This window comes from Schistocerca americana, chromosome 2 (genome assembly GCF_021461395.2).
Source record: "Schistocerca americana isolate TAMUIC-IGC-003095 chromosome 2, iqSchAmer2.1, whole genome shotgun sequence".
Taxonomy (NCBI): domain Eukaryota; kingdom Metazoa; phylum Arthropoda; class Insecta; order Orthoptera; family Acrididae; genus Schistocerca; species Schistocerca americana.
The window spans coordinates 887930009-887956764 of NC_060120.1; the positions used below are offsets into that span (position 1 = coordinate 887930009).

The 26756-nt window shown below is 42.6% G+C and overlaps 1 protein-coding gene and 1 pseudogene across 1 annotated transcript in view; both read left to right on the plus strand.

The window, feature by feature from the left end:
- LOC124595542 (lactosylceramide 4-alpha-galactosyltransferase-like) overlaps nucleotides 1-21291 on the plus strand; it is a 119931-nt gene extending 98640 nt beyond the window's left edge. Inside the window, exons 3-5 of the mRNA XM_047134321.1 lie at nucleotides 3359-3678; nucleotides 10776-10995; nucleotides 19890-21291. Of these exons, the coding sequence (XP_046990277.1) occupies nucleotides 3359-3678; nucleotides 10776-10995; nucleotides 19890-20153 (804 nt within the window). The 3' untranslated portion in view covers nucleotides 20154-21291. The remainder of the gene's footprint in view (nucleotides 1-3358; nucleotides 3679-10775; nucleotides 10996-19889) is intronic.
- LOC124597694 lies at nucleotides 11471-11588 on the plus strand (annotated as a pseudogene).
- Nucleotides 21292-26756: the final 5465 nt, after the last annotated feature.

Below are 26756 nucleotides of genomic sequence, written 5' to 3' on the forward strand. Positions count from 1 at the left end.
GCCACCATTGACCAGACGTTTTCAATTGGTGAGAGATCTGGAGAATGTGCTGGTCAGGGCAGCAGTCGAACATTTTCTGTATCCAGAAAGGCCCGTACAGGAACTGTAACATGCGATCGTGCATTATGCTGCTGAAATGTAGACGTGTAACAAATGGCACCCCATACCATCACACCGGGTGATACGCCAGTATGGCGATGATGAATACACGCTTCCAATGCGCGTTCACCGCGATGTCGTCAAACACGGATGCCACCATCATGATGCTATAAACAGAACCTGGATTCATCCGAAAAAATGACGTTTTTCCATTCGTGCACCCAGGTTCGTCGTTGAGTAGACCATAGCAGGCGCTCCCCTGTGTGATGCAACGTCAAGGGTAACCGCAGCCATGGTCTCCGAGCTGATAGTCCATGCTGCTGCAAACGTCGTCGAACTGTTCGCGCAGATGGTTGTTGTCTTGTAAACGTCCCCATCTGTTGACGCATGGATCGTGACGTGGCTGCACGATCCGTTACAGCAATGCAGATGAGATACCTGTCATCTCGACTGCTAGTGATACGACGCCGTTGGGATCCAACCGGCGTTCCGTATTACCCTCCTGAAGCCACTGATTCCATATTCTGCTAACAGTCATTGGACCTCGACTAACGCGAGAAGCAATGTCGCGATACGGTAAACCGCAATCGTGATAGGCTACAATCCGATTTTTATCAAATTCGGAAACGTGATGGTACACATTTCTCCTCCTTACACGAGGCATGACAACAACGTTTCACCAGGCAACGCCGGTCAACTGCTGTTTGTGTATGAGAAATCGGTTGGAAACGTTCCTCATGTCAGCACGTTGTAGGTGTCGCCACCGGCGCCAACTTTGTGTGAACTCTCTGGAAAGCTAATCATTTACATATCACAGCATCTCCTTCCTATCGGTTAAATTTAGCGTCTGTAGCACGTCATCTTCGTGGTGTTGCAATTTTAATGGCCAGTAGTGTACTTAAACCTAACTAAAGTAAGGACGTCACACAGAGCCATGCACGAGACAGGATTCGAACCTGCAACCGTATCAGTCCCGCGGTTCCGTACCGAAGCGCCTAGAACTGCTCGCCCACCGGGGCCGGCTCAGTAAGTAATACAACTCTTTTTTTTCCTCGGCCAATTTCGGATGAAATAATGGAGAATTTGTTGTGGAACATGGTGGAATACTTGCTCTTCAGATCATATAGTTTTATGAATTTCGGATTGGTGGCGGCGCTATATGTAGCCTTCAAAATGACGTCTGTAACGGAGGTGCGTTCCAAACAAAGAGTTCAAATGGTGCAAATGGCTCTGAGCACTATGGGACTCAACTGCTGTGGTCATAAGTCCCCTAGAACTTAGAACTACTTAAACCTAACTAACCTAAGGACAGCACACAACACCCAGCCATCACGAGGCAGAGAAAATCCCTGACCCCGCCGGGAATCGAACCCGGGAACCCGGGCAAACAAAGAGTTGTCATTGAGTTTATTTTGGAGGGAAACCAGAGCATCGCAGATATTCATAAATGCTTGCAAAATGTTTACGGGACCTACCAATTACAAAAGCACGGTGAGTTGTTGGGCGAGGCACCTGTCATCATCGCAACAAGGTCGCTCAAACCTGCTGCCCGATCTCTCGCGCGCCGGCCGGCCGCACTCAGCTGTGACTCCAGCAATGTTGGAACGTACGGACACTCATTCGAGGTGATCAACGGATCACTGCAGAACTGGACGTCTCTATTGCTAATGCTAAAAGACTCGTCCCCCTGTTCGGGTATTCAAAGGCGTGAGCTTGGTGGGTTTTTCGCCGCCAGATGGAACTCCATAAAGAGTAGCAAGTTTTACCCAATGGAGGATGCACTGTTTGGGACACAATACGTAGATGGGAGATTATTTATGCAGCAAGACGATGGCACCGACGACGACCAGTAGAATGGTACCATGCTGGCATACAGGTGGCGCAAGGTCGTCGCGTTGAACGGAGATTGTGTTGAAAAGTATGGTTTTGTAGAAAAGAACTCGAAAATAATAAGGAATCTTGATTATAACCAACCTTCTTTCAGAAAGAAAGGTAGATGTCATTTTCCTTGACTTCAGGAAGGCGTTCGATACGGTTCCGCACTGTCGCCTGATATACAAAGTAAGTGCCTACGGAACATCAGACCAGCTTTGTGGCTGGATTGAAGAGTTTTTAGCAAACAGAACACAGTCTGTTGTTCTCAATTGAGAGACGTCTACAGACGTTAAAGTAACCTCTGGCGTGCCACAGGGGAGTGTTATGGGACCATTGCTTTTCACGATATATATAAATGATCTAGTAAATAGTGTCGGAAGTTCCATGCGGCTTTTAGCGGATGATGCTGTAGTATACAGAGAAGTTGCAGCATTAGAAAATTGTAGCGAAATGCAGGAAGATCTGCAGCGGATAGGCACTTGGTGCAGGGAGTGGCAACTGACCCTTAACATAGACAAATGTAACGTATTGCGAATACATAAAAAGAAGGATCCTTTATTGTATGATTATATGATAGCGGAACAAACACTGGTAGCAGTTACTTCTGTAAAATATCTGGGAGTATGCGTGCGGAACGATTTGAAGTGGAATGATCATACAAAATTAATTGTTGTTAAGGCGAATGCCAGGTTGAGATTCATTGTGAGAGCCCTTAGAAAATGTAGTCCATTGACAAAGGAGGTGGCTTACAAAACACTCGTTCGACCTATACTTGAGTATTGCTCATCAGTGTGGGATCCGTACCAGGTCGGGTTGACAGGGGAGATACAGAAGATCCAAAGAAGAGCGGCGCGTTTCATCACAGGGTTGTTTGGTAAGCGTGATACCGTTACGGAGATGTTTAGAAAACTCAAGTGGCAGACTCTGCAAGAGAGGTGCTCTGCATCGCGGTGTAGTTTGCTGTCCAGGTTTCGAGAGGGTGCGTTTCTGGATGAGGTATCGAATATATTGCTTCCCCCTACTGATATCTCCCGAGGAGATCACGAATGTAAAATTAGAGAGATTCGAGCGCGCACGGAGGCTTTATGGCAGTCGTTCTTCCCGCAAACCATACGCGACTGGAACATTGGCACGTAAAATGCCCTCCGCCACACACCGTTGGGTGGCTTGCGGAGTATAAATGTAGATGTAGATGTTGCATTACTTGTTGAATGCCGTTCGTATTATGCAGCCTGGCCCGGTAAATTGTCAGTGTAAGGGTTTACATAAATTTTTTTTTCTTTTTCTATAGCCAGTGTGACGTTAATTTATGAATAGCCTTCGTATGTAGGTGAATCGCCTCAGGTCGATGTTTTTACAGAGGTGCTCGCGCTGTACCTTTCAGGACGTTCCGTGGACGGGGCTGCGCCCGCGGCAGGCGTGCGCCGTGGAGTCTGCGGTGCGCCACAACCCTGGACGACCCGTCTACGTGCTGCACACGTGCGAAGCGCCCATCTGGGGGCTGTCGCTGCCGGCCGGAGCCACAGCTGTCCACGTGACGCTGGAGGAGTTCCTACGCGACACGCCTCTCTACACAACACTCATAGAGTACGCCGCTCTCGCCAACAGCGCTTGGCCCGTCCACCACGCCTCTGACGTCATGCGAGTCATCGCGCTTTGGAAGTACGGTGGCCTCTACCTAGACCTGGACTTCGTCGTACTGAGGTGAGGAGGCGATCACATAGCTACAGAGGTTCGACAGAATGACATCTGCATTCATATCTTTGCCATCGATGGATAAAGACTCTTTGGTGGCAGAGACCATGGAATTGTAGGTTTAATAGCTAGGCCACAAGAGGCGGTATATGCGCCATGCAATGCGGCCGCCCAGCGAACTACAAGGATGGCAACGTAACCGGCTGTAGAGCAGAATCACGTTAACTTCATCTGGCTGATATATCTTGACTGATGGAGAACTTTCGTGAAACGGGGCGGAAACTCTGTCAAAAAACTGCTCGCTCTGCAAATATAATCTGAAACATTGGCAACAAAGGCGAGTCACACTAAGATGGCCACATCACCATTGTGAGTAACATGGTGAGGTTTCCTTTTTTTTTTTTTTGTTACAATCCTATTGACCAACTAGGATCACGTTAACAACTTCAGTTCCTCTTCTTCCTTTGTTGTTGTTTCCTATTTTTCCAGTATTCTCTCATTTTCTCCCCATGAAGTCTCTTCCTTTCTTCTGTCCATGTTGTTCCCGATTTTTTATTTCTTCTGCCTTGAAAGCCTTCCAAATTTATTATTTTTTTTAAACGGTTTCTTTCTGCTATTTCTGATTCTTTGATGCTGTTTCTTTCAAGATCTTTTCTTACTTATGTAATCAATGCTATTGTCGATTTCTTCTTCCAGAAATATAAGAGTATTTGTTTTGTTAGTCTATTTCCATCCATTCCGTAGAGATGTCCAAAAAAGGTTAATCTTCGTTTGGCCATTACTTCAGATATTTTCTCCATATTTTTGTAGATCTCATTACTTCTTATTTTCCAACCATCTGCAGTTTTCATTGCACCCATTATTTTTCTAATAATCCTTCTTTCCAGTACCTCTAGTTTGTCCATCTTGTAGTTCATCGTTTGCATTCAGATCCATATAAACATTCTGGTCGTACCACTGTGGTGTAGTGTTTTAGTTTTGTTTTTCTAGATATACATTTCTTGTTGTAAATATTTTTGGTCAAACCATATGCTCTTTCCATTTTGTTAATTCTTACATCTATTGCAGATTTTTCTAGTCCATTCTGTTGTATAGTTTCTCCAAGATATTTAAATTTACTTACTTGCTCTATTTTACCTATTTATGTTTCTATGTATTTTGGTTGCATTTTTATACTTGTTATGAATTTTGTTTTTTCAGACGAAATTTTGAGAACAGTTCTGTTTGCTAATTTTTCCAGTATGTTTATTTGAGTAACAGCTTCTGTCAGATTTTCCGAAAGTATTGCGAAATCATCCGCAAAAGCCAAGCAGTTTACCTTAATTCCATTTGTTTTCCTTCCCAGAGTTATTGGTTCAATTTTGTGATTTCTTAGCTCCGAATTCCAGATCCTTAAAATTTTTTTCTAGAACACAGTTAAAAAGGTGATAAACCATCACCTTGTCTGACATCAGTTTTTATTTCAAAAGGCTGAGATACTTCTCCCATAAATTTGACTCTAGATTCTGTACCTGTTAGTGTTTCACGAATTATGTTTGCTAGTTTTGATTTAACACCAAATTCTCTAATGACCTTATCTATCGTGTCTCTGTCTATTCAGTCAAATGCTTTCTTGAAATTTATAAATGACACTAGTATCGGTTTACTGGTTAACATTCTATGGCGAATTATTGACTTTAAGTTAAAAATTTGTCCTGCACAGGATCTTCCCTTTCGAAAACCACCCTGATGGTGATATTATAATACAAGGTGTTCCAGGAGCAATGGTCTGTAATCAGGGATGTGAGAGGAACGATCATTCGAGGCTAAAACGATTACCAAACATTGGCTCTAAAATGCATACCTTAACAAAACTCTACTACTGGAAGCTTTTTGCTTTCCACATTTTGTGAGCAGGTAGACAAATACAAGAAAAACTTGTCTAGTAAGCATGAGCTCCAAATTGGATACCTTAAGAGCTCTTGACCACTTATTCAGTAGAAGTTCAACAAATGCTCCTAGCTCGTAAGGTAATCATTTTAGAGAACATGTCGACCAGACCGTTTTGCTTCGAATGATCGTTCCTGTCATACCCTGAATATTTGCCATACCTCCTGGGATTTCCTGTGCGTGGAGAAAGTTACGTTTTGCAGCTAGCGATATTCAGACGCAGTGTATGAACTGTGATGAACATTGCTTTTGAGATGTTGCTGACAGTGTCGTTCCTTCACATTATTGTACGGCTGCTATCTGCGTGCTAATGATTATCTAACATGGGGGTCGTCTGTGAATAATGTCTGCAGCTTCAAGCAAACGGGTAACCAGCTCTTCTGGAATGTGTTATGTCTCTTACACCAAACGCTTCATCTCCCCCCCCCCCCCCACACACACACTAAAAGAAATCCTTAGGATGTCAGCTACATCTCTAAAACAACAGTCATGAAACAGCTGTTTGAACACTGTATCTTAACATTACTGGTATCAAAACCTTCACGGACCTGCAATGCGGAAATGGCGCACTATGTCGTTTTCACACATAAAATTAGTCCATCTCTTCTACACTCCCAAAACTTTGGTATACATAGTTTCCTTACGCCGTGCATAGATGTATACAAAAACGCTCTTGCATTCCAGAAATATTAGCTTGCAGTAATGACGGCCATAATGAAAGCATATTAAATAAAATACACAGGTACACTGAGGGAAAAAACAGTGTATAAACTTCGTCACACACTAGCAGTGATGAGCTTCCAGTAATGAACCTCGCAGTAGACTGGTAGTCAGTTCTTCGCAGAGTAGTCATCTCTAGCAGATCATTGTTAGCTACGCTACCCTTCTCACCGCACTTGCCCTGGTTGTCGGGCAGTTTCAAATCCGAACCGTAACATTTGGTATAAAGATTTTTTCTATTCTTTATATGATAAAGGGACAGTCAAGGACGCTAATTTTAATGGCTGCCACTTTAGCATCATTGAGCAATTTTTTGTGATGTAATTTTAGTTAGGATTTTGAAGTGTTCCAAAAATACAGAGAAATAAATAATTATTGTTTAATAGTAAATAATAAGCTTTGAAGATTTTGTGTGTTCAGAATTTTACATTTACAACTACATTACATTTTTGTTTATCAGAAGATTATAGTTATATTAAAATACTACCTTCACTATGTCTTGTTTAATGCTACATTTTATGTGGGGACAGCCAAAATTTTCCTCTTGTGTGTCCACATGTTAAATTGTCATTATCATAATAAATGAAAATCACCAGTTTGCTTTTGTTCTACAATATTGTAGAACAAAAATAAACTGGTGCTTTTCATTTATTATAATGTTGTTCTACCAAGAACCGACAGAAGATTCTGTTAAAGTGTCAGTATCGCCTTCAACATCACTACTGATGCAGTCTATGCTACCTCTGGTGGCTGTAAAAAATTTCATACGTGTCTCTGATTATGCACATTTACAGTATGTTGTGCAAGATGAATTATAAGATTTGCAACTGCAGTTACTTCTAGTTGAGGCTGTCCGTGAGCCATTTTCCACGGAGACATTGCACGAGACGACAACTGCTCTACTGATTTCCAGTAAATGACTTGCCAATAAGCTCGTTTTATGTGGTTTTGCAGGACTTTATCTGTTGGTGGAAGTGATTTTAAATTAGAAAAGATTTCTCCTTTGGTTGTATGCTGTTAGTGTCGTAGTTAAGTCATTGATTCACATCGTCTATCATTATACAAAAGTGAAAAAAGTTGATATCCAGCTGTCATTATTTGATGATGACCAATGTAAATTTCGCCTGTTGATCCAAGTCAAACTCTTCATGTACCTGCTACAAGGTTCATGCAACAGCCTTGCCTTTTCGGAATGAGTAAGAGACAAAATCACATGCTCTTAAACTGTGTACTGCAAGTATATTCTTACACTCGTCAGCCAGATTATTAGCACTTGTTTTAATGTCAACTGCATGCCCATTAAAGCTCTTCATAGTAGGAAAGTGGTGTAACATCAGCTTCCTCGTCAGCGAATAACGACTAACTTCTCCTTATTCACCAAATGTAGTTGATTATGTCAGTATTCGATGGAGCATAGTAAAATCAGTAAGCTGTTCCTTATTTTGGATACTGCTTAAAACAATATTTCGCGTAGGTAATGCTGATGACTATGTCAGGAATATTTGTTTAATAGCACCAGCAGATAGGCGTCTGTCTCTGATGGCTCTAAGCACTATGACGTCTTTCTCATTCATGTTTTTTATAGATGGAGTCTCTTAATGATCAAAAACAATAAATGTGTCGTAATCTCCTTTCATAGCATTTGTCTTGATGGAGTGGAGGAGAGACGCATTAACCAGTTGCACATTTCATACAATACATCAAAGTATTGCGATCAATGATCTTAACATCTGAGAATTAACTAATGAACTAGTGACAGCAAGTTCCTTTAGCAGGGCTATTATTGCTGTATTCATCAAATAATGACAGCGGAACTGCAGACAGTTCATATTTAAGAATGTCTAACAAATTGATATTCCGTTGTTGTGAGATAACTAATAAGCGAGCATATATCTTATCTGAATCATAAATTTGTTTATTTTTTCCAACTGTAATGCTTTGTCATTATAGCCACAGTTGTTTCTTCGTTATGAATCGTGTCGTAAAAAGCCAGTAAGTGATTTGTTTTCGAAAGCAGTGGCCATTCTGTTATCCATAGCTAGAACATCGCGAACATTTACTCTTTTATCAGCCTTCTGGCCAGTAACAATATCGACTGTAGTATCTTATTCAACTAACAAAGGATGGACGTGTTGTGAAAGAGAGAATTTGTCTGCGATTTCCTGTCTCCTTATGAAAAGAGGCTACTGTTCAAAATGGGTCTGACCACTATGGGACTTAACTTCTGAGGTCATCAGTTCCCTAGAACTTAGACCTACTTAAACCTAACTAACCCAAGGACAACACACACATCCATGCCCGAGGCAGGATTCGAACCTGCGACCGTAGCAGACGCACGGTTCCTTCCGTAATGTTCGCACATGCACTGACAATGGGCTGACGCATGTTGTCAAGCATTGTAGGTGGATCACGATAGCAAATATCCTTCAACTTTCCCCACAGAAAGAAATCGGGGGCGTCAGATCTGGTGAGCGTGCGAGCCATGGTATGTATGGTGCTTCGACGACCAATCCACTTTTCATGAAATATGCTGTTTAATACCGCTTCAACCGCACGCGAGCTATGTGCCGGACATCCATCATGTTGGAGGTACATCACCATTCTGTCATGCAGTGAAACATCTTGTAGTAACATCGGTAGAACATTACGTAGGAAATCAGCATACATTGCATCATTTAGATTGCCGTCGATAAAGTGGGGACCAATTATCCTTCCTCCCATACTGCCGCACCATACATTAACACGCCAAGGTCGCTGATGTTCCGCTTGTCGCAGCCATCGTGGATTTTCCGTTGCCCAATAGTGCATATTATGCCGGTTTACGTTACCGCTGTTGGTGAATGACGCTTCGTCGCTAAATAGAACGCGTGCAAAAAATCTATCATCGTCCCGTATTTCTCTTGTGCCCAGTGGTAGAACTCTACATGACGTTCAAAGTCGTCGCCATGCAATTCCTGGTGCTTAGAAATATGTACGGGTGCAGTCGATGTTTATGTAGCATTCTCAACACCGAACGATTTGAGATTCCCGATACTCGCGCAGTTTGTCTGCTACTGATGTGCGGATTAGCCGCGACAGCAGCTAAAACACCTACTTGGGCATCATCATTTGTTGCCGGTCGTGGTTGAAGTTTCACATGTGGCTGAACACTTCCTGTTTCCTTAAATAACGTAACTATCCGGCGAACGGTCCGGACACTTGGATGATGTCATCCGAGATACCGTGCAGCATATGTAGCACACGCCCGCTGGGCATTTTGCTCACAATAGCCATACATCAACACGAAATCGACCTTTTCCGCAATTGGTAAACGGTCCATTTTAACACGGGTAATGTATCACGAAGCAAATACCGTCCTCACTGGCGGAATGTTACGTGACTATTCCAGTGTCATCTATCACAAAGCGAAAAAAGTGGTCGAACTTGAGCATTCATATTTCTTTACGTACTACACGAATATGTAATAAAAAATGAGGGTTCCTACTTGAAAGAAACGCAGTTGATATCCGTTTGACCTATGGCAGCGCCATCTAGCGGGTCAACCGTAGCGCCATCTGGTTTCCCCCATCAAGCTAGACGAGTGTCGTTTCGTTCTTTGTAGTTTTTTCGTTTGATGCTTATATCTTGAGATATTTGGCCCGGTCACGATCAATGCACCACTCTCTCTCTCTGTCTCTCTCTCTCTCTCTCTCTCTCTCTCCCTCTCTCTCTCTCTCTCTCTCTCTCTCTCTCTCTCTATATATATATATATATATATATATATATATATATATATAATGTTGCGTGTAATTTGTTGTTTAGAAATGTATAACTTACGTCCTAACAGCATATAGTTTTAGTTTCTGGGTTAGTGTTTGGAAAACAATGATTCACTTAAAGTGAATTGGGAAACTCGCTTGTTGGTATATGTGGTACGAGAGAAACATCTCCAGTTGCCCGTCTGTGAGCATAGTAGCTTAAGTGACGAACGTGTGGCATTGCCAAGTATCGAATGATTCTGATTGCGTAGTAGTATTTTAATCAAAAGTCTGAGCCATAAATACAACTTTTCTAATACAGGTTTTCTGGCCAAACCGATTGCGAGAAAGAAAACAAAACAGCACAGTGTTGTATATGCAATATTTGTTTAAAATGACATGTACAATAGCAATAATTCGTCTAATGGTTTAAGAACCCTGCTATCACAGTTAAAACTGACTGCGAGGAAAAAAGAGAAAACAATAGGTTATTTTTTACAGTATGGCACAGCGTTTTCTTTCTCGCAGACGGTTTTGGTGGAAAGATCGTAACTTACTGTTTAAAAAAATATATATATATCTGTTATAATCCTTATCAGAGTATCATGTGAAAATTTGAAATATATCTGGTAAGAAATTTTAGAGATTTTCATACAAATTTGAAACATTTTAATCCGGCTTTGAATCATTAGCGAGCTGATTTTGAAATTTACTGCACAGGAACCTGTCTGAGTTGGGTGAAGACTGGGCTGGAGCGGAGGACAACAGAACGGTTGCCAACAGTGCAATGCATATGTCTGCACAGCCCGGCTCAGCAGGGCAGGAGATGGCGAAGGCCTTCATCGAAACACTGCAGACAGACTTCGATGGGCAGCAGTGGATGTACAACGGTGGCGGGCATCTCACGAGGTTGCTATTTATCCGCTGCAACGTAACCAGCGTAAGTTAAGTTGGCTGATCCGCCTTACACCTGTTTCGCTGTTATAACACACACACACACACACACACACACACACACACACATACACACATACACACTGTTATTCTGCCGGGCGAATGGAAGTGCTCAGAGCCAATCTTGGCAGTGTGACAAAGAAGAGCTGCCGCCGTGAATTACCGTGAAATTCTTTTGAGTATACTAGTACGTCACAGTATAAAATACTAAAATGTTTAAATATTAAAATATCCTACGACTATGCCCTGAGGAAGGCCGCTGTAACATGGCCGAAACGTCGGATATTTCAGTATTTTAGCTTATTAATATTTTACGAGGCGACGCGGTGGTACACCCACAAGAATACTATGATATTACCAGTAACCGCGGAACCTTGCGCATTTACACAACCGCAAAGAAATACAACATGAGGTTTGCAACTGGGAAACAAGCCATAAAAGTAAATACATTCTGGGACGACGCCACCGGCCTTGCCGCAGTGGTAACACCGGTTCCCGACAGATCACCGAAGTTAAGCGCTGTCGGGCTGGGCTAGAAATTGGATGGGTGAACATCCGGTCTGCCTAGCGCTGTTGGCAAGCGGGGTGCACTCAACCCTTGTGAGGCATACCGAGGAGCTACTTGATTACTTGATTGAGAATTAGAAGCTCCGGTCTCTGAAACTGACGTACGGCCGGGAGAAAGGTGTACTGGTCCGCATCCAGTGACGCCTGTGATGAGGATGACATGGCGGCCGGTCGGTACCGTTGGGTCTTCATGGCCTGTTCAGGAGAAGTTTAGGTTTTTTATTCTAGGACGGCAGCACCGACCAGATGTTAATTAGTAATAACGTGTTTGAGAGAGAGTTCTTACGAAATACAGAAAATGCTTTTCCAAGTACTGAAACACGACAGCGTCAGACAACTGGCCGAAGAACAATCGTGCAAAAGTTCGTGGATGTTTGCCCTATTTACGCGGCTGCACTCTCGACAAAATTGTATCACTGTGAGTCCGTGTATTCGTACAGACGGCGAAATACAGCATAGGTTATTCCACGCAGTGGAGGGTGGAATTTTAATAGCTTCTCGCCAGGGGGAAAATAAGAGAAAAACTGCTTGTATTTAGTGTTGTACGGGAAAATGTTGCCTACAACTTCCACAAAAACAAGCCTCCAGTTATAAGAGCGGAATGACAAGAAAGGGAGGTCATAATTGAGAAATGCGTAGGAAACGGCTGTAATCCATCCCCGATGTAATTCAGTCTGTACATTGAGCAACCAATGAAGGAAGCCAAGGAAAAATTTGCAAAGAGATATAATGTTTAGAGAGAAGGAATAAATACTTCGAGGTCTGCCAATTCCACGGTAAGTTTGTCAGAGACGACAAAAATACTTGGAAGAGTAGGTGAACGGAATGGATAGTGTCTTTAAAAACGGTTGTAAAATGAAGATCAACTAAAGTAAAGCGAGGTTAATGGACTATATTTGAATTACAGCGTGGAATGCTGAGAGAATTGTATTAGGAAATGAGACACTATTTGAACATCAAAATAACTGACGAAGTCGGAGTAGAGAGGATACAAGGTACAAAGTGCCAATAGCAAGTATAACGTTTCTGAAAGAGATTATTTTGTTAACATCGAATATAAGTTTATGTGTTAAGAAGTCTTTTCTGAAGCAATTTCACTGGGATGTAATCTCATACAGAAGTGAAACATGGATGATAAACAGTTCAGACAAGAAGAAATTAGAATCTTTTGAAACGAAGTGCTGTATAAGAATGCTGAAGATCAGATGGGTAGATCTAAAGAGAAGGTACTGAGTCGAATTAGGAGGGGGATAAGATATTTATGGCTAACTTGACTAAAAGAAGGTAGCAGGTGATAGGACACATCCTAAGTCATCAAGGAATCGTAAATTTGCTGATGGCGGTAAATGAGGGCAAAAATTATCGAGGAACAACAAGGCTAGAATACAATAATTAGGTTCAAATGGTTGAATGGTTCAGTAACTATGCAGAAACGAAAAGGCTTGCCCAGGATAGACTAGCGTGGATTGCTGGATCTACCCTTCTTCCAACTGCAGGTGACACCATCAACCATCGTGGTGTGGTTTGGCTGTTCATTGAGTAAGTGTCGTCAGATTAAGCATCCAGACGATGGTTGGTCATTCCCTAGTCATTCCTAGGATTGTTTTACGCCAATCAACGAGCTGTGCTCGTGGGCAATGCTTTGCTGCATCGTGATTCTAGGTCCACTTTATCTCTGGGTCTCCTTACAAACTGCTGGGTCTGCCAGCCGAAAGATCAAATCTAAATACTGTGCTTCTAGACAATAGCCTTCCTGTACAGTACAAGCAAATACCAACTCCATGGAGACTTTAGAGCTGTACAGTAAAAGTAGCGGAGCAATAATATTGATTTAATAGTGCAATTCCGTGTGAAAATGTACCAGAACAGACTAGTGTCTAAGGTTACTAGACCAGATTTCTGAACGAGTCCATATACGCATATTATGCAGAAGACGTGATTACACATGTTGCACAATGGATCAGTACTAGTATAGCAACGGTATACATTTCAGCTGCCAAACAAAAGTTCTAGTAAATGCATCTTTCTTGCTCCTTCGCCTTTGCATTCAGAACTTTCACATGGTGATGATGCAAATCAAATGATAGAAGATAAAAGGCCAAATTGTGTCACTTAGCAATAAGAAATGCTACTTCCGAAATCAATATGTCTATAATATATCTGATTTTCCGCATCCAAAGTTGATAGAATGTGTTTTTTAATATTTAATAATCATGTTAAAAAAAGCCTTTCTGAGACAGGGTTAGCGAATCGTAGATTAAATTCAAATTAATATCTCTGCCTCTACAGACAGTTCAGTTGTCTTCTTCTTTACGGAAAAGGATACAACGAAGACGCAGACGAAAAACCAGTTCACATGTGTCACTGTAATACTGATAGAAAGGGCTCCTTTAAATGTAAGAGGATGCATATGAAATAACTGGCACAAGATGATTGAATGATAGAAGGTAACCAGATAAAAGTAGCGTTTTGTGCTGTGTAAAATTATTTACTTCATCCTGCGAAGTTCCTATTCACAGATAATCTTATCAGACTCCGTCCCGGTATTGAAATTTCAGAATGTTCAGTCCCACTATGTGACAGAAAATAAATGTATAAAGAGACATGACAGCAAAAAAGGATTTGAACAAAGGTCTCTTTCCCACAATCCATTACACCATACAGGCACCAGATATACGAGGCGCATTCAAGTTCTAAGGCCTCCGATTTTTTTTCTAATTAACTACTCACCCGAAATCGATGAAACTGGCGTTACTTCTCGACGTAATCGCCCTGCAGACGTACACATTTTTCACAACGCTGACGCCATGATTCCATGGCAGCGGCGAAGGCTTCTTTAGGAGTCTGTTTTGACCACTGGAAAATCGCTGAGGCAATAGCAGCACGGCTGGTGAATGTGCGGCACAGAGAGTGTCTTTCATTGTTGGACAAAGCCAAAAGTCACTAGGAGCCAGGTCAGGTGAGTAGGGAGCATGAGAAATCACTTCAAACTTGTTATCACGAAGAAACTGTTGCGTAACGTTAGCTCGATGTTCGGGTGCGTTGTCTTGGTGAAACAGCACACGTGCAGCCCTTACCGGACGTTTATGTTGCAGTGCAGGAAGGAATTTGTTCTTCAAAACATTTTCGTAGGATGCACCTGTTACTGTAGTGCCCTTTGGAACGCAATGGGTAAGGATTACGCCCTCACTGTCCCAGAACATGGACACCATCATTTTTTTCAGCACTGGCGGTTATCCGAAATTTTTTTGGTGGCGGTGAATCTCTGTGCTTCCATTGAGCTGACTGGCGCTTTGTTTCTGGATTGAAAAATGGCGTCCACGTCTCATCCATTGTCACAACCGACGAAAAGAAAGTCCCATTCATGCTGTTGTTGCGCGTCAACATTGCTTGGCAACATGCCACACGGGCAGCCATGTGGTCGTCCGTCAGCATTCGTGGCACCCACCTGGATGACACTTTTCGCATTTTCAGGTCGTCATGCAGGATTGTGTGCACAGAACCCACAGAAATGCCAACTCTGGAGGCGATCTGTTCAACAGTCATTCGGCGATCCCCCAAAACAATTCTCTCCACTTTCTCGATCATGTCTTCAGACCAGCTTGTGTGAGTCCGAGGTTGTTTCGGTTTGTTGTCACACGATGTTCTGCCTTCATTAAACTGTCGCACCCACGAACGCACTTTCGACACATCCATAACTCCATCACCACATGTCTCCAACTGTCGATGAATTTCAATTGGTTTCACACAACGCAAATTCAGAAAACGAACGATTGCACGCTGTTCTAGTAACGAAAACGTCGCCATTTTAAGTATTTAAAACAGTTCTCATTCTCGCCGCTGGCGGTAAAATTCCATCTGCCGTACGGTGCTGCCATCGCTGGGACGTATTGACAATGAACACGGCCTCATTTTAAAACAATGCGCATGTTTCTATCTCTTTCCAGTCCGGAGAAAAAAAAATTGGAGGCCTTAGAACTTGAATGCAACTCGTACCACAGCTGCATGGGATACCGTAGTACGTCTCCCTCACCAGTACAAATTTCAGCTCACGCCCCACCCCATTGCTATTCCGCTTTTAAACTCGCTTCATTGTCGCCAAGGCTCTCCGATATCGGAATAGCACCTTCGCAATGAGCGGAATTAGGTTAATCCTGCCTGTAGGTGATGTATTAATCATATGTAGTTAATATTCCTGAGACATACTGAGTCTCACTTATCTATGATAATCATGTAGGGCAAAGTAATTAGCTAAAATTTGTACCAGCATCAGAATTCGAACCCGGGTCTTCTGCTTACATGAGTTGGAATGTGTATTAGTGAGCGAGAAGTACTATGGTACACATAGAGGTGTAACATCTATAGTGCCAGTGTGGTGTAATGTATACTGCATCTGTGTAGTAAATAGGAAACCCAGGTTCGAAACTTCGAGATGGTACAAGTTTTAATTCATTGCTTTGGCCTACATCATTATCATTACTTCTTGTTTTGCTATCATGTCTTTCTTTAAATATTTATTCCTTATTATTTAGTGGGATTAAGCATTATAAAATCCGCATCACCTCTGTTCTTAAATGGGACAAATGTCAATTTCTTTCCTGCAGGGTCTAGGAGTAGTAGTAGATGCAAATATAAATATCTCTTGATGCTCTACAAATGTATATAAAGCTCTTCCCTCTTGACATGGAAAACAAACTTGTGAGAACATTTGTAAGTCCAATTATTGATTACAGTGATGTTATCATGCAAGGCCATTCTCAGAAAAGCTCACTGCGCTTGGAATTGGTTATGAACACCTGTGTTCATTATATCCGTGACGTTCAACTCTTTGATCACATTTCACCATCATATGCTCAGCTATTCTTCCGGCTGCGTGCAGACAAGCGCAAAGATTTCCATATTCTCCGACTTCTTTACTGTGTTATCATTGAACACTATCCCTCATTCACCGTCCCTCATATCTTTTCTCGACAACGCTCTTTTCTGAACAACACTGCAGAAACACCCGATCTCATCAGAGCAAAATCCTTTCTGTCTCACTACATCGTTAATGACATTTCTATTAAAACGACAGTAAGTTTGCAATTGTCCTTGTACCTACTCATTGCCCTTGTACATCCCTCTTTCCAGTATGATCTTCCTCATTTCCCAGTATTCTTAGCCAGTGTACTCTCCGTAAATTGCCTTTACCTCCAACTCGCTATAGAAGAAAACATCTGATTTCTAGATCTATAAAATGGTTCAAATGGTTCTGAGCACTATGGGACTTAACTGCTGAGGTCATCAGTCCCCTAGAACTTAAAACTACTTAAACCTAACTAACCTAAGGACATCACACACATCCATGCCCGAGGCAGGATTCGAACCTGCGACCGTAGCAGTCGCGCGGTTCCAGACTGAAGCGCCTAGAACCGCTCGGCCTCTCCGGCCGGCGATCTATAAAAGTTCTTCTCATATCTGCCACTATCATATTGTTATTCATGTCATAACAATTGTCATTATTAATATTGTTATCACTATTAGTGGCTGCTGCTGCAGTAGTACAGGTAATGCCAATATTAAATTTGTTAGTTCGCAGTTAGCATGATTCACTCACACTGCCATTCACAGACACTGATATCATTTTAATACTAGTTGACGTATTAAGCTTGTTACTTCTTAGGGAACTATGATGTATTAGATACTGTATGTGTGAAAGCCTAGTACGATGTAAGAGCCGGCCTGATGGCCCTAATCGCATCAAGTTGAAAACATAAAAAAATAAATTAAGTAATTAAGCTGACCTACCAGAAATTAAATAAGATTGATTAAAGTAATTATGAGAAGGTATGTAGCTATTCATTACAGACGAATGGAAAAACTGATAGAAGCCGACCTGGGGGAAGATCAGTTTGGATTCCGTAGAAATATTGGAACACTTGAGGCAATACTGACCCTACGACATATCTTAGAAGCTAGATTAAGGAAAGGCAAACCTACGTTTCTAGCATTTGCAGACTTAGAGGAAGCTTTTGACAATGTTGACTGGAATATTCTCTTTCAAATTCTGAAGGTGGTAGGGGTAAAATACAGGGAGCGAAAAGCTATTTACAATTTGTAGAGAAACCAGATGGCAGTTATAAGGGTCGAGGGACATGAAAGGGAAGCAGTGGTTGGGAAGGGAGTGAGACAGAGTTGTAGCCTCTCCCCGATGTTATTCAATCTGTATACAGGGTGTTACAAAAATATACGGCCAAACTTTCAGAAAACATTCCTCACACACAAAGAAAGAAAATATGTTATGTGGACATGTGTCCGGAAACGCTTACTTTCCGTGTTAGAGCTCATTTTATTACTTCTCTACAAATCACATTAATCACGGAATGGAAACACACAGCAACAGAACATACCAGCGTGACTTCAAACACTGTGTTGCAGGAAATGTTCAAAATGTCCTTCGTTAGCGAGGATACATGCATCCACCCTCCGTCGCATGGAATCCCTGATGCGCTGATGCAGCCCTGGAGAATGGCATATTGTATCACAGCCGTTCACAATACGAGCACGAAGAGTCTCTACATTTGGTACCGGGGTTGCGTAGACAAGAGCTTTGAAATGCCCCCAAAAATGAAAGTCAAGAGGGTTGAGGTCAGGAGAGCGTGGAGGCCATGGAATTGGTCCGCCTCTACCAATCCATCGGTCACCGAATCTGTTGTTGAGAAGCGTACGAACACTTCGACTGAAATGTGCAGGAGCTCCATCGTGCATGAACCACATGTTGTGTCGTACTTGTAAAGGCACATGTTCTACCTTACTTCAATTGGGCCAACTGGTGGTGAATCGAGGAAGTACAGTACATACTGACGAAACTAAAATGAGGTCTAACATGGAAATTAAGCGTTTCCGGACACTTGTCCACATAACATCTTTTCTTTATTTGTGTGTGAGGAATGTTTCCTGAAAGTTTGGCCGCACACTTTTGTAACACCCTGTATTGAGTAAGCAGTGAAGGAAACAAAAGAAAAATTCGGAGTAGGTATTAAAATCCATGGAGAAGAAATAAAAGCTTTGAGGCTCGCCGATGACATTGTAATTCTGTCAGAGACAGCTAAGGACCTGGAAGAGCAGTTGAACGGAATGGATAGTGTCTTGGAAGGAGGATATAAGATGATCATCAACAAAAGCAAAACGAGGATAATGGAATGTAGTCGAATTAAATAGGATGATGCTGAGGGAATTAGATTAGTAAATGAGACAGTTAAAGTAGTAAGGTGTATTGCTATTTGGGGAGCAAAACAACTGATGATGGTCGAAGTAGAGAGGATATAAAATATAAAATGTAGACTGGCAATGGCAAGGAAAGCGTTTCTGAAGAAGAGAAATTTATTAACATCGAGTATAGATTTAAGTGTCAGGAAGTCGTTTCTGAAAGTATTTGTATGGAGTGTAGCCGTGTTTGGAAGTGAAACATGAACGATAACAAGTTTGGACAAGAAGAGAATAGAAGCTTTCGAAATGTGGTGCTACAGAAGAATGCTGAAGATTAGATGAGTAGATCATGTAACTAATGAGGAGGTATTGTATAGGATTGGGGAGAAGAGAAGTTTGTGGCACAACTTGACTAGAAGAAGGGATCGGTTGGTAGGACATGTTCTGAGGTATCAAGGGACCACCAATTTAGTATTGGAGGGCAGCGTGGAGGATAAAAATCGTATAGGGAGGCCAAGAGATGAATACACTAAGCAGATTGAGAAGGATGTGGGTTGCAGTAGGTACTGGGAGATGAAGAAGCTTGCACAGGATAGAGTAGCATCGAGAGCTGCATCAAACCAGTCTCAGGACTGAAGACTGCAACAACAACAACAACATGTAGCTATTAATGGTTAGACGTCACATACTCAAACGTTGTGGTACGAGTACTGCAGAATACTAAAAAGACAAAGATATATAGATAATTACTACTATTTCTTTTGAAATGCTCCTAATCCCATTTGAAGCTGCGTTCCCAGATCCTCTGTCTACTCCGTGGACCATATCAGTTTTGTAACACATTTAACTGCTTTTTCTGGAAGGGGGTGTGGAGGCGGGGAGGGTGGGGCGGGGGGGGGGGGGGCACGGACCATAGGCTATTTCATGATAGCAGAGTGGATCTTATAATCAGACGTATTGGAGAATAATTGTGACAGTCCGATTCGACGGGTTGACGGGTTCCCTTTCTATGTGGTCCCACTGGATAGGATGGTTCCCGCACTGCCCTGTAGATAAAAACGACACAACAAAAGCGTCAGGATTTGTGGCATCGATGCGTCCTCTGAGATGTGTCCGTCTTTTCAGGTGGTGGCCATGACGAACTGCCGTGGGTTCCGAGTTCTGGCGACGGAGCTGCTGTTCCCGGTGCACTACTCGCAGTGGGAGAGATACTTCTGGGAGGAGGAGGTGGAGGGCGTGCTGGCTGACGCGCGGAATGCTTACGCAGTCCACGTGTGGAACAAGTTCAGTGGCGAAGCCGAAATTGTTCCGCAAAACTCAGCCTACGGGATGCTTGCACGCCAAAATTGCCCAGACTCCTTCAGTGCCGCCGAGGGCAGCTTCGGATAATGACTTCTCTTTTTATGCACACAGTTTGTTCTCAGTAATCGTCGACGCTAATGCTGGTTAACATTACCCAGTGCTACTTTGATATCGCGATGTAGACGTACAACACCTACATGAAAAACGTAGGAATCGAACCCGTGATTTGGGAAGTAATGTGATATTTGTACATGTGCCCAAGTGCTGGAAAATGCAATAATTGAAGAACATATCTGTCTCGAGGCTCAAATCCAATGTCCGTCAGGTGAAAATCCCTAGAGGAGGGGATTTGGACAAGTGAGTTTCTTTGAAAATCACGCCGCATCGCGGATTTAGCCTAAAAAAAAAAGAGGCAAACTAGACGCCGGATAGAAGAGGATGAACCATCACAATTAATTACAGTCTCTTTAACTAATCGGAACAGCTTCTGAATCGCCTGCTACTGCCCCGTTTTTACTGTCAAAATTTTTTAACCAGATCTAACAACGAGAAACACCGCCGTCACTTACTAGACATGTTTTTAAAGATTTCGTTCTGTAGTAATAATTTGTGGCCAATTATCTCTTACAAGTATGACTTTTCAGATGGAGTTTTGTGAAGTGTCAGTGACGTGTGTTCAGTTACTTATTTACGGAGACTATGTTATCAGTACGGAAACTGACCAAATAGAAATACGATTTGTGATAAAGTACTCTGTATTCTGTACCATTCCAGATTCACTTTGGAACGTAAGTACTTTATCACAAATCTGGCCCAACGAACATAAACGAATATTTATATTTGTCGTGCAGATTCATATCCTTCACCTTTGACTGCTAAGAAGCGGGCTATTAGGCTATTATGTGATAAACAGTCATGTCACCCTAAATTCTGTATAAGTGACTCGTGTGTGGCAAAACTCATAGTTCTAGTTCAGTGATCACCGGTTGTGGATACGTGAGCACTCTGATCCTGCAATGGTGTGGACGAGGAGTTTTGGTTGTGAGAAACCATTCAGTTCAGAAAATTGTGTCTGTTATGTCTAGATCTAGAATTCATTGATATTAGCATAACTCAAAATTGTTTAATTTGGAAACAATTCTAATAAGTTTGTCTGGCACCTCATGATAATAGATAAAACACAAAGACATTACCACATTCGTATTAATAAAATTACCCACTTAAATCTTTTGTTTTCCTTGTCACAGAGAGAACTTCCTGAACGTTCCCCACATAACCAAACTATAACGTTTAGAATGGTTTATTTCCATTTTCACAGTGTCTGTAAAATCAAGTTGTTATTTTATACAACAACATGGAGTATTATCGGTTTTTCATTTTGTTACTGAATGCAGGAAAGGGATCGAACACCAAGTTTTAATGCACTTCTACGATACATACGTGCTACTGACACACGTTCATGAGCTAGTTCTAATTGCAGACCGTAATGCAATGGATGTTGCCAGTTCTCTCCACTAATGCGCCTGGTATTGATTGACAGTGTTCACAGAGTATCGGGCAATCTTCGCAATCGGACAATCGTTCTGCTGCCTAGCATGGCACGACGTTCCAATCAACAGTTAATAAAAATAAAACTAAAAATAAATATCAAGGAGACCAAATTCACAGTTATAGAGAAGAGAGGTGGTGGAAGTAACACTAGCATAAAAATAGGAAGTGAGCAACTCGAGGAAGTAACTGAATTTAACTGTCTCGGTAGCACTATCGAGTAAAACAATACATGTCTCAAGCATATCTAGAACAGAATAAGTCTGGCCAAGAGTGCCTTCCAAGATAAGAATAACCTACTGAACAAGCAAATGAGATTCAACACCAAGAAAATATTTGTAAAGACCTTTGTGTAGAGTGCCCTGACATATGGATATGAAACTTGGACGGAACAAAGTACGAAAGGCTCGCCTCGAGGCTGAGTCACATACCGAAAAAGTTGCCACAAAACGCCACCAGACTCTGTTTATCAGGATGAGCATTGGACATGCACCTAAATAGATGCAGACAGTTTCACAATAAAAAAATCTTGAACACAACTGACATATAGGTTATTTACTCTTTTGCAGCCATTGGAGAAAGCTCAACTCACAGCAACAAAGAATTTCATACAGAAAGGATATCTCTCAAGCGAGTATGTGCGTTTTTAATGTGGGAAAATAGGGCGTTCACAACAGTTCCGAAAGCTGCTATTAAATAATTCAGCTGGGGCGAAAAATTAGAAAATGTTTCAAATGGCTCTGAGCACTATGGAACTTAACATCTCAGGTCATCAGTCCCCGAGAACTTAGAACTACTTAAACCTAACTAACCTAAGGACATCACACCCATGCCCGAGGCAGGATTTGAACCTGCGACCGTAGCGGTCGCACGGTTCCAGACTGAAGCGCCTAGAACCGCTCGGCCACCAGCGACCGGCGCGAAAAATAACATGAGTTATCTAATCATACAGACACACCTACAGAAAATTTTCTATATACTAATGGAAAGATCCCTGTGCTGCGGTAGAGTTCAATGTTTTCAGTGTTAGCTTTCCTGAGAGACACTATGCTGCAGCTTAGAGGACACCGATTATTTTGGTTTTGAGCGCAGTGATGTCAGCGGGATACAACTGCAGCTTTGGCTGCAGCCGTTCACGCACACCGTTGCCGTTTACACACCTGCCGCTTTTTGGAGACCAGACGACTCCAGCTAGCAGTCAGCTAGGCTGCCAACATATCAGGCATCAACTGGTAATGACATGCACCGCAGTACTGCCGTCATAATCCACCCGCTACCGTTTCATTGGTCTCAGAATTACAGTGACTACAAATCTATAGGCGAGACGGCATAAGAAGGTACTTGACAGCTCGTAGCACTGTTGCCAGATTTCAACTACGAAGCGCTCACGGCTGCAGTAGCTGTCTATAGAGCTGTGACAGCCGGCCGCGGTGGCCGAGCGGTTCTAGGCGCTCAGTCCGGAACCGCGCGACTGCTTCGGTCGCAGGTTCGAATCCTGCCTCGGGCATGGATGTGTGTGATGTCCTTAGGATAGTTAGGTTTAAGTAGTTCTAAGTTCTAGGGGACTGATGACCTCAGATGTTAAATCCCATAGTGCTCAGAGCCATTTGAACCATTTGAAGAGCTGTGACAACAAGGAGACGCTGCCGTAGTGACGGTTATAAAATCGCGTTGCGTATTGGTTGAGGTAGGTCAGCGAAACTGCCGCGCCCAGCCAACACCGACTCAAAGGAAGGCCTCGGCGCTTGTTCGTGACGTCACGTCAGCTAGGCACGGCGAACGCCAGGTCTGTTGCAGGCATATTCATAATGGTGGTGTCTCCCTCTCTGACACAGGAAAACGTCAAACTATTGGCGGTAGTTGACCAACACACATTGTTCTGAGAGATTTCTGCAATCAATTAATAGTGCAATTCATTACACTTCTTAACAAATAGTGTACTCCTTAACTTAAATTTCCACCTGTTTTAAGAATTGACATACAAAAACAACTTCATGGTCCAACAGCAACAGAATTCGTACTTCTTTACCTTATTTGTAAATCTGAGGAAGTTACGTTTGTACTGGGTTGCTTTTATAAGAAACTGTGAACATATTGGTGCTCTCCTTTATGAATCTTTAGGTGACTATGGGGCGAGGAGCACTGAATGTTAATGAAATATCTTGCGATTGTACACACTGGGGGAGGGGGTGGGGGACAGAAGATGAGGCAAAAGAGAGATACTAGTTTTATCAAATAAAATTTTTTTATCTTATAAAGTTTCTCCCTTCAGTTGCAAGAGGGGAATATTTATCTTTTCTAATGTGCGTGTTTCAAAAAGTTTAAGCTCAGCAGTATTTTCGATGTATGAAGCTATTTTGTTTCTTGTTTAGAATTCCTTTAGTTGAAAACGACTGTTATCTAACGACTGGCAACAGTTGGACATTTACACATGTAAATTAGTTCACACTTCCAGTGACGATGTGAAACGAAAACAAATAAATAAAAGAAACGAGTTCATTGTAAGGGGGTTTGGGTAAGTTTCGATAGCAGAATGGATCAAGTAAATATAGTTTCTGGAATGTAAAATTTCCGAAGCTTGCAATGGGGCAAAGCATAGTCTCATACTGATCTACGTTTGTTTCGACAGGATTCAGTAATACAGAACTATGATCTTCGTTTGTAGCTTTACGATAGTAAGAAAATGTTTCATCTAAATAAAACTGCAGAATCTAAAACAATACCAAACAGTTTGTCCAAAAATAAGAGATTTATAATGATAAGCACGTCCAGGCGTTTCTGCCTGCAGCAGACCTGGCGTTCGCCGTGCCTAGCTGACGTGACGGCACCAATAAGCGCCGAGGCCTTCCTTGAGTCGGTGTTGGCCCAGCCCACTGCAACTGTCACGGATCGACTTAAGCTGACTTTACTGTAGGAAAAACTGCCCACCACAGGTGATTAATTTAGTGGTCACGCTATTATCATCATCACTACTATGTCAGTTATGTTGATGGAAAAGATTATACATGTATTGCTGATTTGAGTAGTAAAGGACCACTGAAACAGGACAAAATCTTCTCGGTTTTCAAGCCGTGCCAGTTCGAATAAAATTATCCTACTTTCGATGGTTTTATCCGCCATCGCCGTCGGGAATAAATCCACTAACTGCCTTGACAGGTACGGTTTCCCGCTTAAATAGCCACGTTTGCAGCCTCTGGCAACGATCAGAGAGAGTCGAACGGCTCGTGCACTGGGATGGTGAGTCAGGGAGCTCATAGCAGTTACGGTCCGCCTCGGGATCTGGGCCAACGAGATATACAGGTCCAGCAACGAACTTGTAACGTCATACTAATTGACTTGTCCGCCACACTTCGTGAACACGCGGCTCTGGGCAGTGCTCACGGGAAATCAGTATGTAATCGTAATCACTAAAGGTCTTAACTTTGTCGTGTGCTATCGAGAACTTGCATCATTTTGAACACGTAGTCAAGAATTATTAAACTTGTCTGAAATAGTTACTCGCTCACCGTCGGAGACGGCTGTTAACACTCCTAACAAGGGAACCTCCCCATCGCACCCCCCTCAGATTTAGTTATAAGTTGGCACAGTGGATAGGCCTTGAAAAAAATGAACACAGATCAATCGAGAAAACAGGAAGAAGTTGTGTGGAACAATGAAAAAAATAAGCAAAATATACAAACTGAGTAGTGCACGCGAAGATACACAACATCAAGTACAGCTGGAGCGCAGGAGCTCCGTGGTCTCGTGATTAGCCTGAGCAGCTGCGAAATGAGAGGTCTTTGGTTCAAGTCTTCCTCGAGTGAGAAGTTTTAATTTTTTATTTTCAGACTATTATCTGTCCGTCCTTCCGTACGACGCGAGGTAACTGCGCCGTAGTATGGGCAAAAACAAACATCGAAACAAAACATGTTTTGGCAGAGCACAGGAGAAGCTGTGCGACTGTGAAACTGTTGCATTCATTTGTTGCAGTTTATGTGACAAACTCGTGTGTTTTCATCACTTTTTTGGGAGTTATTATCACATCCACAAGAAAACCCAAATCGCGCAAGGCAGAAGAATCTTTTTATCCATTCGCCAAGTGTACAAGTTAGGTGGGTCGACAACATATTACCGTCATGTGACGCACATGTCGTCACCAGTGTCGTATAGAATATATCAGACGTGTTTTCATGTGGAGGAATCGGTTGACCTATGACCTTGCGATCAAATGTTTTCGGTTCCCATTGGAGGGGCACGTCCTTTCGTCTACTAATCGCACGGTTTTGCAGTGCGGTCGCAAAACACAGACACTAAACTTATTACAGTGAACAGAGACGTCAATGAACGAACAAACAGATCATAACTTTGCGAAAATAAATGAAGTACACTTCTCATTCGAGGAAGACTTGAACCAAGGACCTCTTGTTCTGCAGCTGCTCACGCTAACCACGGGACCACGGCGCTCCTGCGCTCACAGTATCCTTAATGTTGCCTATCTTCGCATGAATTACTCAGTTTGTATATTTTGCTTATTTTTTTCATAGTTCCACACAACTTCTTCCTGTTTTCTCGATTGATCTGTGTTCGCCGGCCGGAGTGGCCGTGCGGTTCAAGGCGCTACAGTCTGGAGCCGAGCAACCGCTACGGTCGCAGGTTCGAATCCTGCCTCGGGCATGGATGTGTGTGATGTCCTTAGGTTAGTTAGGTTTAATTAGTTCTAAGTTCTAGGCGACTGATGACCTCAGAAGTCGCATAGTGCTCAGAGCCATTTGAACCATTTGATCTGTGTTCAGTTTTTCAAGGCGTATCCACTGTGCCAACTTATAACTAAAACTGAGGGGGGTGCGATGGGGAGGTTTCCTTGTAAGACCTGCATTGTGGCGCTCTGTAAAGTACGCGCCACGACCTGTCTCTCTCGTGGGCCTCGCACGGGACCGAGGAACGTCAAGTGGGGCGACGGGCCGGCGCCACGTTTGAAACTGCCACTCTCGCCACCCCACAAGCGTCAAGCAACCTTCTTTTCTTCCTTTCGATATCTAAAGCCCGACCCCACGCCGTACTAGGTGAGTACCCCACGTCTCTGATAATATTGTTGCTGATAATTCTAATCTCAGCTGCCGCCAAATTACCAGCCCCAAGATATCAATCTCTCGAGAGACAAGT